The sequence below is a fragment of the Lepus europaeus genome, chromosome 5 (assembly GCF_033115175.1).
Source record: "Lepus europaeus isolate LE1 chromosome 5, mLepTim1.pri, whole genome shotgun sequence".
NCBI classification, from domain to species: domain Eukaryota; kingdom Metazoa; phylum Chordata; class Mammalia; order Lagomorpha; family Leporidae; genus Lepus; species Lepus europaeus.
Genome location: NC_084831.1, coordinates 93,975,386 through 93,990,677, shown reverse-complemented (window position 1 = coordinate 93,990,677; position 15,292 = coordinate 93,975,386). Strand labels below are relative to the sequence as shown.

The following is a 15,292-nucleotide window of genomic DNA, read 5'->3' as shown; positions in this document are numbered from 1 at the left end:
AAGCAGAATAAGGAGGTAACTATGCTGATTTTCTTACCTCAATTCAGAGTTGCTATAAAACCACAACAACCAGGTCTGTTACAACTTTAAAAGTAAATTAATGATTTCTATTTCCTCTTAACCTTAAAGGTTTTCTAATATCAACAAACTGAACCAAATACAATTAAATACATTAATAATATAGACAATATATCAGAAATTTCTTTGCAAATAAAATGAACAGCTTACCATGTCTTTTTACTCTGACTTCATGATAAGGGAAAATATTTTTTTTGGATAACTCCAGCAACCAACGAACTGCAGATTTACATAGGCCCACAATTTCCACAGCAGACCCATCTCTAAAATTAAAAGTAAAGTCTTTTCTTTATGTTTGAGTCATTTAATAAGCACTATTGAAAGGTCATTCAGAGGTGGGTGTTTGATATAGCAATTAGGCAGCCACTTGAGATGCACACAGTCTTTCCTGGATTCCTGGCTCCTCTGCTTCTGATTCAGCTTCCTGCTAATGTGTATCTGGGGAAGCAACAGATGATGGTTCAAGTACTACAAGTCCCTGCAACCCACATGGGGGGGCCCAGATGGAGTTCTAAGTTCTTGGCTTCCATTTGAAAGTGAACCAGCAGATGGAAGATCTATCTCTCTACTTTTCAAATAAAATGAGAGTAGATATATGAAAAGCTTAAAAAAGGGTATTCAGTAATAAATTTTAATAATTATAAGCCATTAAGAATCCTTAATTTAAAAAAAAAAGATTTATTTATTTATTTGAAAGTCAGAGTTACACACAGAGAGAAGGAGAGGCACAGAGAGAGAGGTCTTCCATCTGCTGGTGCACTCCCCAGTTGGCTGCAACAGCTGGAGCTGCACCAACCTGAAGCCAGGAGCCAGGAGCTTCTTCAGGGTCTTCCATGTGGGTGCAGGGGCCCAAGGACCTGGGCCATCTTCCACTGCATTCCCAGGTCATATCGGAGAACTGGATTGGAAGTGGAGCAGCTGGGACTCAAACCCGTGCCCATATGGGATGCCGGCATTGCAGGCGGCGGCCCTACCCGCTATGCCACAGCACCGGAGCCTAAAAATCCTTAGTTTATAGGAGTATGTATTGCATCATGTAAAAAAAAAAAAAATCTCCTCTTACTATTTTGCTATTGTTTATCTTCCTAATATACATTTTAAAAGCTTTTTAAAAATGTACTTGTTTATTTGGAAGACAGGGTTAGAGAGAGAGAGAGAGAAAGTGAGATCCTCCATCTGCTGGTTCATTCTCCAAGTGGACGTTATGACCAGGACTGAGCCAGGCTGAAGCCTGGAGCTAGGAGCTGCATCTGGGTCTCCCAAGAGGGTGGCAGGGGCCCAAGCACTTGGGCCATCTTCTGCTGCTTTTCCCATGCCATTAGCAAGGAGCCAGATCAGAAGTGGAGCAGTTGGGACATGAACCAGCACCTAAAAGGGATATGAACTTACAGGCAGTGGCTTCACCCATTACCCCATGCCCCAGAGCTCCTTTCTGAGGAACAATAAAAAGGAAGTATAAGATCTAATAATATAGCAAAACAGTTATTAAAGAAATTACAAATCAAATAAACACAACAACTACTAAATGGTTTTTTTGGATAATTCTTAGTGAAAATAAAATTTAGAATAAGAAAATAGCTTCTCAGCTTAATATAGTATTAGAAGCTATTTTCTGATAGCTTTTGAAATCATGGAAAGAAAAAATTTAAATGACAAATTCTGGGATGAAAGATTTAAAAAAAGGAGGAAAAAGGCTCAGGAAGTGAAAGTTTTTCATAAAAGACAGAATAACTAATGGTTTTCCATGTTTGCAAAAGATGGGCTTAATGAAATGTTTACACTGAAAGAATGTCTTAATAATAGAAACAATGAATGATAAAATGTTTTTCGCAGGTGCTTGTAGACAATCTATGAGAACTTCCAAAAGAGGACAGATTTATTTGATGACTTATACCAAGAGGATTGTGTGTATGTGTAATGGGGCAGAGGAAGGGATGAGTGGAACAGAAAGTGGTTGAGAGAAGGAGAAAGGCTGATTTTGATTGACTTAATATGAAGAGTTCATGGTTGATATAGTAAAAGATTCCACAAATATGTGCTTCTAAAAAAGGAAACAGTAAAATATGACAGTGTAAGCAGTATAAAATAAACACTACCTGGGAGTGGCTGGGATTCCTCTGTTTCTCGCTCTGTCACTTTCTCCCATTTTATCCATCCACGTACCACAATTGAAGCGATTTCCTCCATAAACAAATCCTGTTTCTTCATTAACCCCAGCAATTACAGTGAAACCTAAAAAAGCAAAATAAAACATTTATAATGAATTATGATATATTACATATAGCATGTAAAAATAAGAATTTTATTTGTAACATTTATACAGTTTTAAAGGAATATAATAAACCAATACAATCATTCTGAGATCAATTTGGCAATACCCTGCAAGTTGTAAGTGAGTGTATTCTGCCACTTGGTGACTTCATTTCCATATATGCACACCCTAGAGAAACCCAACCCATAAGCACATGGAGATGTGTATAAGAATATTCATTACAACTGTGCTTGCATGACTATAAAAATGAACAACCAATCAGCAGAAGAAAGGAGAAACACTGTATTGTACTTATACACTAGAAAACTCTATTAGCATTTAAAATTAATAAATTGGATTTACATGTATCAAGATGGATGAATCCTCAAAATAAAATGGGTGAGTAAAGATGATGCAAAAAGCTATGTACAAAAAGAAATATTTCAGTAAAAGTTTAAAACATAAATAATACTAATATTTTATGTATATAATATGTCTAATAATACATGCCTATGTGGCTGTATCTAATATAATATTTGTGTAGAATTTAAAAACATAAAATAGTTACATACAGTATATATCTATTACATTATAGAGCAGTGAATACTACTATATTATATCATATATAATTTGCACATACTCAAACACATAAACACATGAAATTTAAAAACATGCATGGAAACAGTAAACTTTGATTATATGACAGCTGGAAAAGATCAACATGAAGTTTATATGCATCTTACTTGGTTCATTTCTTTTCAAAACAAAGATCTGAAGAAAATATGACCAAATGCTAAAACCTTGAGCCAGTGTTGTGGTGTGGGCTAAGCTGCCATCTGCAATGCTGAAATCCTACACTGGAGTGCTGGTTCAAGTCCTAGTACTCCACTTCCAATCCAGCTCCCTGATGATACACTTGGCAAAGCAGCAGAAGGCCCAAGTGCTTGTGCCCTTGCAACCCACGTGGGAGATCTATATAGAGTTCCAGACTCCTGGCTTTGGTTGAGGCCAGTCCCAACAATTGTGGCCATTTGGGGAGTGAATCAGAGGATGGAAGATCTGTTTATCTCTCTCTCTCCTGTCTCTTTGCCAGTCTGTCTTTCAAATAAATAAAATAAATCTTAAACAAATTAAACTCCCAGCTCTTTTTTTTTTTAAATAAAAGATTTATTTATTTGAAAGTCTGAAAGTCAGAGTTACAAAGAGAGAGGAGAGAGGAGAGTGGATGAGAGAGAGAGAGAGAGAATGAATCTTCTATCCGTTGGTGCACTCCCCAGATGGCCGCACCATCCGAGGCTGGGCCAAGCTGGAGCTGGGAGCCAGGAGCTTCCTCTAGGTCTCCCACATGTACAGGGGCCCAAGGACCAGAGGCGTCTTCCACTGCTTTCCCTGGCCACTAGCAGGGAACTGGATCAGAAGCAGGACATCCAGGACTCAAACAGTGTCCATATGGGATGCCAGCAAGGCAAATGGTGGCTTAACCCACTGTGCCACAGTGTTGGCCCTGAGTTCCCAGCTCTTGATTTTTATCTGGCCCTACAGGCATTTTGAGAGTGAACTAGTGGATGTGAGATCTCACTCTCGATCTCTGTCTTTCTCTCTCTCTTTCTCCCCCTCCCTCTCCCTCTCTCCCTCTCTCCCTCTCTCTGTGTATACTTTTCAAATAACTAAAAATAAATTTAATAAATTAAAGGCATTTTTCAAAGGGTTAAATACAAATAGCCAACAGACCACATGAAAAAGTACTCAGGATCACTAGCCATCACAGAAAGGTAAATCAAAACCACAATGAGGCTTCATTTCACCCCAGTTAGAATGAATATCATCCAAAAATAATAAAAAAACAATAAAAGCTGGCAAGGATGTGGGAAAAAAGGTATTCTAATTACTGTTGATGGGAATGTAAACTAGTACAACCATTATGGAAGACCATGTAGAGATTCCTCAAAGATCTGAAAATAGACCAACCATTTGCTCCAGCCATCCCACTCCTGGGAATTTACCCAAATGAAATTAAATCTGCATATGAAAGAGTTATTTGTATCCCCATGTTTATTGCAGCTCAATTTACAACAGCTAAGATATAGAATCAACCCAGATGTCCATCAACTGATGACTGGGATAAAGAAAATGTGATGTGTGTGTGTATGTGTATGTCCATGCATGTATAAATACACACACTACGGAATATTACTCAGTCATAAAAAGAATGAAATCCTGTCTTTTGCAACAAAATGGATGCAACTAGAAAACATTATGCTTAGTGAAATAAGCCAGTATCAAAAGACAAATATGTTTTCTCTGATATGTGGCACTTAATATAGAACTCAAAAAATGTTAAAAATGAAATGGACATTCTGGGATATGACTGTCATTTTAGCCTTTGTATATACTCCTGTGGAACTGTGGTCTTCCTATTTTTTATTTGTTAAATGTTATGATTAGTGGCAAATTAAGCCTGTGAATAGAGAGTATATTAAAATTACATCTTTGCAAAAACTGATGTAGAGAGGGAGGGAGGGGGATTGTGGGGGAACAGGGAGTGAGGGAAGTGTGGTTGTCTTCTTGGAACTGTGCCTGCAGAATGCATGAAATCTTTATATTAATAAAAATCCTTATAATTAAATCTTTATATTAATAAAAAATTAAAAAAGAAAAACACATCCTAAAATTAATTTGGAATCTCTAGGAACCCTAATAGCTAATATAATCTTAAAAAAGAACAAACTTGGAAGACTCAGACTTCCTGTTTTTAAAACTTATTGCAAAGCTATAGTATCAAAATAGTATAATTTTGGCATAGTGACAGTCATACAGGCCAATGGAACAGAATAAAGACCCCAGAAATAAACCCCTGTTATTGTATGGTCAAATATTTTCTGACAAGGATGCTAAGACCATTTGATGGTGAAAGGACAGTCTCTGCAGCCAAGATTGCTTGGAAAACTGAATACCCCATTGAAAAAACAATGAAGTTGAATCATCTATGATATACGAATGTTAACTCAAAACTGCCCAAAGACCTAAGAATAAGAGTTAAAACTACAAAATTCTTAGACAAAAATGTAGTGTTAATGCTTCACGACATTGGTTTTGGCGAGGAATTACTGCACATGACACCAAAAACACGTGAATAAAATAGATAAATTTGACTTCATCAAAGGTCACTGCCAAGACTGAAAAGATAACCTACAGTATGGGAGAAGGTATTTGCAAACTATATATACATGTATTTTTTTTTTTTTTTTTTTGGACAGGCAGACTTAGTGAGAGAGAGAGAGAGAGAGAGAGAGAGACGGAGATAAAGGTCTTCCTTTTCCGTTGGTTCACTGCCCAAATGGCTGCTACAGTCGGCGCGCTGTGCCGATCCAAAGCCAGGAGCCAGGTGCTTCCTCCTGGCCTCCCATGCGGGTGCAGGGCCCAAGCACTTGGGCCATCCTCCACTGCCTTCCCAGGCCACAACAGAGAGCTGGACTGGAAGAGGAGCAACCGGGACAGAATCTGGCGCCCTAACCGGGACTAGAACCCAGGGTGCTGGTGCTGCAGGCGGAGGATAGCCAAGTGAGCCGCAGCGCTGGTCTGCAAACTATATTTGATACGAGTTTAACAGCCAAAATATACCAAGAGCCCTACAACTCTACAACAGATAGTCTCAACAATGCAATTCAATAATGGGCAAAGAACTTGAGCAATCACTTCTTTAAACAAGATACACATTTGGCCAATAAGTACATGAAAAGGTTTAAGTTCAGTAATCATCACAAAAATGCAAATTAAAACCAAAATGAGATATCACTTCATAACCATCCGGATGACCACTACCAAAAGAACAAAAGTTGTAAGTTTCAGTGATGATTTGGAGAATTGGAACCCTGTGCACTGTTAGTATGAATGTAAAAGGTGCCATCATTATGGAAAATATTATAGAGATTCCTCAAAAAATTAGAATTACCAAATGACCTATCAATTCCACTTTTAGGTATATATCCAAAATAACTGAACATGAGATCTTGAAGAGATATCTGTATATCCACATTCACTGCAGTATGATACACAGAGGTAGAGGTAATCATGTCCACTGACAGAGGATACATAAATGTGGCAGAAACATACAACTGAATGTAACGCAACCTTACAAAGAAGAAAATCCTAGTGGTGGGCATTTGGTGCCTTGGTTAAGTTGTTCCTTAGGATACACAACACCCATATCGAATCCTGGGTCTACTGCCAATTCCAGTGTCCCACTAACGTGTAGCCTGGGAGGTAGCAACTAATGGCTCACGTATTTGGATTCCTGACACCCATTGGTTTGAGACCTGGGTTGAGCTCTGCGTTCTTGGCTTCAGCCTAGCTTGGCCCTAGTTGTGGGTACTTATGGAGTGGACCAGTAGATGGAGGATTTCTCTCTGTCTCTGTCTCAGAAACATTTAAAAACAGAATGAAATCCTATCACATACAACAAACATGAGTGGACCCTGACATTATGCTAAATAAAATGAAGCAGTCCCAAAAGGATAAATACTGTATGATTTCACTCATATCAATTACCCAACATAGTAAAAATCACAGAAACAGAAAGTAGAAAGGTGATTTCCAAAGGTTGGGGCAGTAGAGAAGGATCTAATCTTTAATGGGTAAAGAGGTTCATTTTGCAAGATGAAAAAGTTCTAGAGATCTGCTGTGCAACAACCCCTTACCTGAATGACCTAACATGACTGAAATATATACTTAAAAATGGTTAAGGTGGCATATTTGTACATCTATATTATGACAATAAACAAGATATAAAAATTATAAAAGGAGTGAAATTGACACATTACTCCAGGGTTCAAACTTAAAAACAGACTTTATGCATATTTTACCACTGCATAGATGCATATGTAAAACTCTTTCAATAATCAAAAAACTAGCAATCAAGTTAGAAAATGGACAAAAGAGACAAACAGAAATTCCAGCAACGATGGAAGATGATGGAAAATAAGCACATGAAAAGATGTTCAACATTAGGGAAACTCAAAGTCATAATGTGCAGTGGTCTATAACAATCAGAATGGCTTTTCTTTAAAAAAAAAAAAAAGTGGTAACACTAAAAGCTGGTGAGATGCGGAGAAACCAGACATTTGCTGGTGGAAATGCAAAATGGAATAATGATCCTTAAAAATAGTTTGGCAGTTTCTTATAAAACAAAACATGGGAGCTGCCACTGTCTGCAACAATGGTATCAAATATGGGTGCCGGTTCAAGACATGGCCATTTCACTTTTGACCCAGCTCCCTGCTAATGCGCCTGGCTCAAGTCCCTGGGCTCTTTCTTCCACATGTGAGACCTGTATGAAGCTCCTAGCTCTTGGCTTCAGATCGGCCCAGCCCTGGCCATTGTGGTGATTTGGGGAAATGAACTAGCAGATGGAAGATCTTTATCTGTCTCTGTCTCTCTCTAACTCTGCCTTTCAAATAAAATCTTTTTAAAAAATAAAATAAAACATGTATTTACTGTATGACTCAAACATATTCTTGATCTTTTATCCCAGAAAAGTGAAAAACCTGCTTCACACAAAAGCTTATCTATGAAATGTTTATGGTAGTTTTATTTCTATAACCAATAAATGGAAACAACCCAAATGTTTTTCAGTGGGTTAATAATTAAATAAATTCTGGTACATCCATAAAAGAAAATAACATCCAGGAATAATGTAACAATTTGGAAAGATTTCAAGGGCATTAATCTTCGTGGAAAAAAAAAATCTCAAAAGCTAATATACTCTACGAGTCAGTTTATATAACATTCCCCAAATGACAAAATTATAGAGTTGGAGAACATATTAGCAGATGTCAGAGAGAAACAGTGGGGGTGGGGTTGTAGGTATGACTATAATGGGGTACACAAAGATTTTTGTGGTAATAAACTAGTTCTGATCTTGATTGTGGTGCTGGTTGCATGAAGCTACACAAAGCATCAAACCACACATATACACAATTAAGAGTTATGTAAGATGTCCCTATTGAGGGAAGCTTGGTAAGGTTTATGGTATTTTGCTTATTATTTTTGCAATCTTCTATAGAAGAGTCTAATTCTTCATAAATTACAAAGTTAAAAATATACATAAAACAATACATGCTTTACAAGATTAAAAACAAATGTACAACAAACTTATTGGAATAATTCTCAAAGTGGAATGAGAAATAAAATCATATAAATTATGAGCCATGTATTGGCTGATGATGTTAGTATGCAGCGAGATAAGGAATATGATGAAATCAAAAGTAGTTTTAGGTGGATTGCGTTGTGGCATAGCAGGTTAAGCTGCCACTTGTGACACTGGCACCCCATATGGGCCAACCCAGCTCCCTTCTAATGCCTGGGAGAAGCAGTAGATGATTGCCCCAGTGCTTGGGCCTCTGCCACCCATGTGGGAGACCTGGATGAAACTCCTGGCTCCTGGATTTGGCCTGTTCCAGCTCTGGCTGATACAGCCATCTGGGAGTGAACCAGTTGTCAGAATATCTTTCTCTGTGTCTCATCCTGTCTCTGTAACTCTTTCTTTCTTTTTTTTTAAAGATTTATTTATTTATTTGAAAGTCAGAGTTACACAGAGAGAGGAGAGGCAGAGAGAGAGGTCCTCCAATCAATGGTTCACTCCCCAATTGGCCACAACGGCCGGAGCTGTGCTGATCTGAAGCCAGGAGCCAGGAGCTTCTTCCCAGTCTCCCACGTGACTGTAGGGGCCCAAGGACTTAGGCCATCTTCTACTGCTTTCCCAGGCCATAGCAGAGAGCTGGACCAGAAGTGGAGCAGCCAGGTCTCGAACTGGTGCACATATGGGATGCTGGTGCTTCAGGCCAGGGCATTAACCTGCTGCGCCACAGTGCCGACCCCTTTGACTTTCAAAATAAATAAATAAAAATATTTAAAACACGCAAAAACCACAAAAGTAGTTTGAAAAGTACATCTATTTTAACTCCATAGACAAATATACCTTTTCACAAAAAGTGTTATGTAGGAGGCTAGATGAAACAGATGAAATGTTACCTCTGCAACTTAGCTATGTGACTCTGATTCTGCTTCAGTCTTCTCATGTCATAAACATAATTCGTTCTCCATATTCTTTGGAGTGTTACATGAGAATAACATGGATAAAGGAGTTAACAAAATGTCTAGCAAATAGCACTCAATGGCAATTATGATGATGACTATAAATGTAACCACCAAAATCACCTTTTAAATTAGTTGACAAAAGATATAAAAGTTTATATTTCCTGTAAAGCTAAAAACTTGGTGATATTGGGAACTAAATTAATCTTTTCCATTGTTGTATCCTGAGAATTTGCATTCAAATAAATATTTGCCAAGTATTTGAACAATTACAAGGTTTAATTTCACCTCATCGGTTTATCTTTATGCTGTAGTTAAAGTTCTGTACCTTCATCCTTCATGTTTCGGTCTATTTGTGGACCAGCATTCCTTTCCCGAAACTGGATGCCCTGCATGTGTCTTTGCATAGCCTCCTGTATTACATCAAACAAGGGCTGATCCTGTTTGAGACATAATGGATTTTACCTCTGTCAGAGATTACATTTTTCTTATCTCCCCCCCCCCCCCAAGTCCCACCACTAGAGCAATATGTGAATATATACTTTCCTTTGTAGGGAGAAATGGGAATCATGGTGGGCTGGGGAAGAATTGTTTTTACCAAAATAACTTCTACACCAAATAACACAGTTCGTCATATGAACATTTAATGTTAGTAGTTCTGTCTGCTCAGTCCTGTGATACGAAATAATCTGGAATTTTTCTAATACTGTGCATGAAAACAAACCTGGGAACTTGAATAGTTTCTATCAGAGTGAACTGTTCAGCTACTAAATGAACATAGCTGGTCATCCAGCAACTTGGCATTGCTGTTCTTACTCTTCTGCACATGTACATAGGAAATGGGGATAAACTAAAAAAGCAGAACCTCCAAATCTGGGGATCTATGATGACTCTGAAAAATACCCCTGGAGAATGAAAGGACCCATAAATCATTTCATTTACCCACATAAATAACAAATGTGGTACTCAATTTGACATACGGGGAGGCATATAATTATACTTTTAAAAATAAGACAGAAAATGTTAGGAAAAACATTTAAAGTCCTTATATGTTTAATTATTACTTCATTTAAAAGCCTCTGATGAGTATACAAAGTCTATCATGTAAAAATTTTGCTAGTAATTATAATTATGGAGCTTTTCTATAATGCTGTGGAAATTCTTTTCTTCAACAAATTGTGAAAAAGTAGTTGTATGTCAGATCACACCTGCCTGATTCATGTAACTGAAATCAGTTAGCTAACAACAGAAGACAGGTATAAAAATCTGGGACAATGTTTTCTTGAGTATTTCATGGCTGAAACATCATGGAGACACAAACACATGCTAGCAGTGGGGTAGTCTACAGCCTCACCCACTGTCAGATAAATTTCACAGGAAAACAGATCAGATGTTATAAAGTACAGGATCATTGTATACTGATTAGGAAAAAAATCATTAAAAATTATTTATCCATTTTTAACTGCTACTAAGATAAATTTTGAACTTTTCCCAGATTGGTAGTCAAGGCCTCCAATCCCTTCCCCAATTTCTCACAACCCTGCAGGTGGCCCACACTGGACAGAGAGGTATGTCCTACACCAGGCTTCAACCTACCATGTGCTTCACTACTCTTTTCATCTTTAATGTCTCTCTATAACTTCCACTTTCTCTCCTGAAATCCTACACACTTTATGGCTCAGTTTCAGTGAAATTTTAGCTACTTTCTGAAGTTCTCCCTGAAGCCCACTTACTCCATCTCTCTCCCATTTGTAAGACTACACAGCACTTCCTTTATACCTTTTGGCAATGACCACACTGATGTTCTATCACGTTGCAAGCTCTGCAGTGCCTTACAGTGCTAGTATGTGCTAAATAAATACTGATTTTTGAAAAATACTCAAGATTCAGATTCTTACTTGTACTTATTTTATATTTGAAACTAAGAGTCATTTTTCAGGAAAAAGTATTTTAAGAAATGATATTTACCAGTGTGCCAGCAGGCAAAGGGGCAGAATCATCTGTAGGATACATTCTGGAGACTGGGCACTTGAGGATGTCTAGACCATTTGGAACCATTTTACAGTAATCCTGAATACACTGTAGCCACCACCACACAGCATCACGGCAATTGTATCTGGCATAAGTTCCTTCACCCAGGAGATTAGGAATGAGACCATGCCTCAGGGTACCAGCAAATGCTAAAATAATATTCCTAAAACAGAATTAAGTGGATCATTGGAAATGAAAACAAACACTTACAAAATCAAAGACAAAAAACAGTCAATTTGGGTGACTATATTTTCTCATTTCTTTTTATTTTTATATGGAATAAGTTAAAGGTCTGAAGCCTTAATTTTAGTCTTGGATTTTCTCTAACAATCTGACTTAACCTCTCTGGTTTAGCTTTTTTATACATGGCATTAAGGATCAGATGGGTGATTTTTAAGTTGCTCACAGCTTTAGATTCTACTTGAAATCTATGGTATTTTGAAATCTAAATAACTATCAAACATGAACTTTATTATCTCAAGTAAAAACAAAAAGAAAAGAAACATGTAGAAGCTGACCTTGGAAAACATAATCACATTTGAAAATTGGTAGAAAACATGCTATCTTTTAAACTGCTATTCTACTATTGTAATGTCAAGCAACAAATTCGTTTCTATGATGGTATGGCATTCTAAAAAGAGACTGAAATAAGAAAGCTGAGGTCTTAGTGGAAAATTCATTTAAAATGTTTAGGCTTTAGCATTTTTTGGCTAAAATCACTTAGAATTTTGTTAATTCTATATCTCAGTTTAATACCTATCTCTTAAAGTGCAATAGGAACGTTTTTATTTTCTAAATTACAGCAAAAGTGTTAGTATGGACAGTGAAACTTCCAATTTATAAAAGATAAGCATGCTAGTAATCTTTTAAGCATCAAGAACAATGTCCTACACTGAAAGTTGAGCAAAAAGACCTCTGATCCATGAATATCTATGCAAAAGGAGGAAGCAGAGCCACCTGTGAGAGAGATAGCCTTGCTTCTACCAAGTGGGTTTCCTACATTTCCTAACCCACAGTTGGCTGTGGCCAGAAGACTGCATTCCAGGCAAGAAACTGAATGGAACTGATGTGTGTCTTCCCACCACATGTGTAATCAGTGTTTTCCCAAGGCTCTCTCTTCCTCCTTGTTGGCTGACAATAGGGGTCAGGTTTTGGAAGATGGCAAATCATCAAGATGGAAGGAAACTGTGTCCCTGAATCACTATGTGGAAAGCTGCCTACTGAACATAAAACTAAGACGATAAACAAGAAATAAATTTTGTTTGTGAAAAATCATTGAAATTTAAGAATTTATAATTTATAGCTGCTAGCACTACCATAAAAATACATTATCTTCTGGGAATCATGTAGATCGGGGTGGTCAAATGTTTTCTGTAAAGAGTAAATATTTAAGGCTTTCTGTGCCATATTTGGTCTCTCTCACACATTTTTTTTAACGACTCTCTAAAAGGTAAAAGCTATTTGCTCAGAGGTCTACAAAACTGCTGACAAGCCATAGTTTCAGACCCATCATCTGTGCAGTCATTTTAAAGTTGAGAAGCAGAAACTTGTGGAAGTGCATACAATGAACAATTAATTAGGTGTTCAGCCAACAATAATTATGATTAAATGATTAACATTTATGGAATGGTTAGCATGTGGCTGATACTCTCCTAGACATGTGGACTGTGTTATGTACTAGCTCATTAAAGCCTCATAAAAGTCCATAAAGCAAATACTTTAATTATTTTACAGAGAGCACAAAGAGAGGAAATACTTGTCATTTGATGTTTTGGATCCAGGATTAGAAGCTGGCAGTCTATCCCAAAGCCCAAGTTCTTAGCTACCATACTATGCTGAATCTTGGTGTTCTATTTCCTACTTCTGCATCAATCATTTAGGGAAATTTAGGAAACAAGCAAATAATCTCCCAAATTTCTATAGCACCATAATAGTAACCTAGGTCAATAACAAAATTTATTTTATATATTAGGATATCAGAAAAGAGTGCAATTCATTTCAGAATTACCTAGAAATCTGAATTTTAAAATGACCAAAATGAAAGCTTTTTGCATGTGAAGAAGCAAATTTCAGGTTATTTTCCTGATGACATCAAAACAAATGCTATTTGGCTTAACATACAATGTTCTAGAGCAGTGCTTTCAAACTTTAGACTCAGACTGCAGATAATTACACAGCTTCCTGCCTGTCAACCTCACGTTCCCCATGCCCAGATTTGGATTCAGGAGGTTTGGTATAGGGACTAAGAACCTGCAATCCCAACAAGCTTTCAAATGACGGTACAATGCTGATTTGTGGAACACACTCTGAGTGGTATTCCCACAGAGCTTGCTTTTCAACCTCCTACAGATCCATTCATCTTATTCTGATGTACGAAACTATCACTTGAAGTCTACAGAACACAAAACTGGAGGTTACAAGGCTTGACAATAAATAGAGGAACTCTTGGTATTTTCTACAAGATTCAAAGAGCCAGTAATGCATTCATTATAGAAGGCATAAATGAATATAACTTTTTATTGAAATAAATTTGCAAATGCTGAAAATAACCTGATCTGTAATATGAAGGACTATAACTTCTATGATCCTATTAAATGAATATATACATTTAAAAAAAACCTCTATGGAAAACTCACCTCCCAAATGTTGAGAATAGATGGCTATTAAGGAAAGATTGAAGAGTATGGAAAACACATTCAGATACAGATGTACATTAGATCTATGTAAGAGAATCTCATACCTGGCTTCTAAGTAGCGTCCAGTAATCAGCAGTAAACCTCTAAGTGCAATAAAAGTGTCTCTTCCCCAGCAGCGAAAAATACCAGAAGAAAAATGAGGTAAGCCTAACAGAAAAATATAACAGAGTAATATGTTAGTCATAATAATACAAACAAACCCAGGAACTCCATTACTACAGAGGTCACTCAAAACCTAGGTTATAAGGATAAGCACAGAAGTCAGAAAATCCTCTAAAATTATTTGCAAAATATATGTGTATACTTAGTTGACTTTTGTAAAATGAGCTTCCACAGCCTTAACAGATTCTTAAAGGAATGTGTGACCCAAAAGAGATTAAGAGGGGTCAACACTCACATAGTGGGAAAAGCTGCCGTTTGCAGTATCAACATCCCATATGGGCGCCGGTTTGAGTCCCGGCTGGTCCACTTCATATCCAGCTCTCTGCTATGGCCCAGGAAAGCAATACAAGATGGCACCCACTTGGGAGACCTTGAAGAAGCTCTTGCCTCCTGACTCCGAATCTGTGCAACTCCAGCCAGCCATTTGGGGAGTGAAAAAAGTGGATGGAAGGCCTCTCTCTCTCTCTGCCTCTCTGTAACTCTTTCAAATAAATAAATAAATCTTAAAATAAAATAATAAATCTTAAAAAAAGACACAGCCACAATGTTTAAAAAAAAAACAGATTAAGAACCAGTTCTAGCTATTGAGGGATACTTATCTGAATCAATTCAATGTGTATATTTAAACACAGATAAACGTTCTTCCAATAAATTTAACTTAAATATTAAAAGCAGAGATCAAATTAACACATAAACATTTAATATAACAGCAATTATGCATTTTTAAAAATTCTACTCTTGGGGTCAGCGCTGTGTCGCAGTGGTTTAAAGCCCTGGCCTGAAGTACCGGCATCCCATATGGGCACCAGTTTGAGAGCCAGTTGCTCCACTTCCAATCCAGCTCTCTGCTGTGGCTTGGGAAAGCAGCAGAAGATGGCCCAAGTCTTTGGGCCCCTGAACCCCTGAGACCTGGAAAAAGCTCCTGGCTCCTGGCTTCGGATTGGCACAACTCTGGCCATTGCGGCCAATTGGGGAGTGAACC

The 15,292-nt window shown here is 37.4% G+C and overlaps 1 protein-coding gene across 1 annotated transcript in view; it reads right to left on the bottom strand.

The window, feature by feature from the left end:
* Positions 1-15,292, bottom strand: part of AGL (amylo-alpha-1, 6-glucosidase, 4-alpha-glucanotransferase) — an 86,231-nt gene that overhangs the window by 21,656 nt on the left and 49,283 nt on the right. Inside the window, exons 25-29 of the mRNA XM_062191810.1 lie at positions 14,193-14,295; positions 11,390-11,615; positions 9,750-9,861; positions 2,175-2,310; positions 229-341 (exon numbers count right to left, since the gene is read on the bottom strand). Coding sequence (XP_062047794.1) covers positions 229-341; positions 2,175-2,310; positions 9,750-9,861; positions 11,390-11,615; positions 14,193-14,295 — 690 coding nt within the window. The remainder of the gene's footprint in view (positions 1-228; positions 342-2,174; positions 2,311-9,749; positions 9,862-11,389; positions 11,616-14,192; positions 14,296-15,292) is intronic.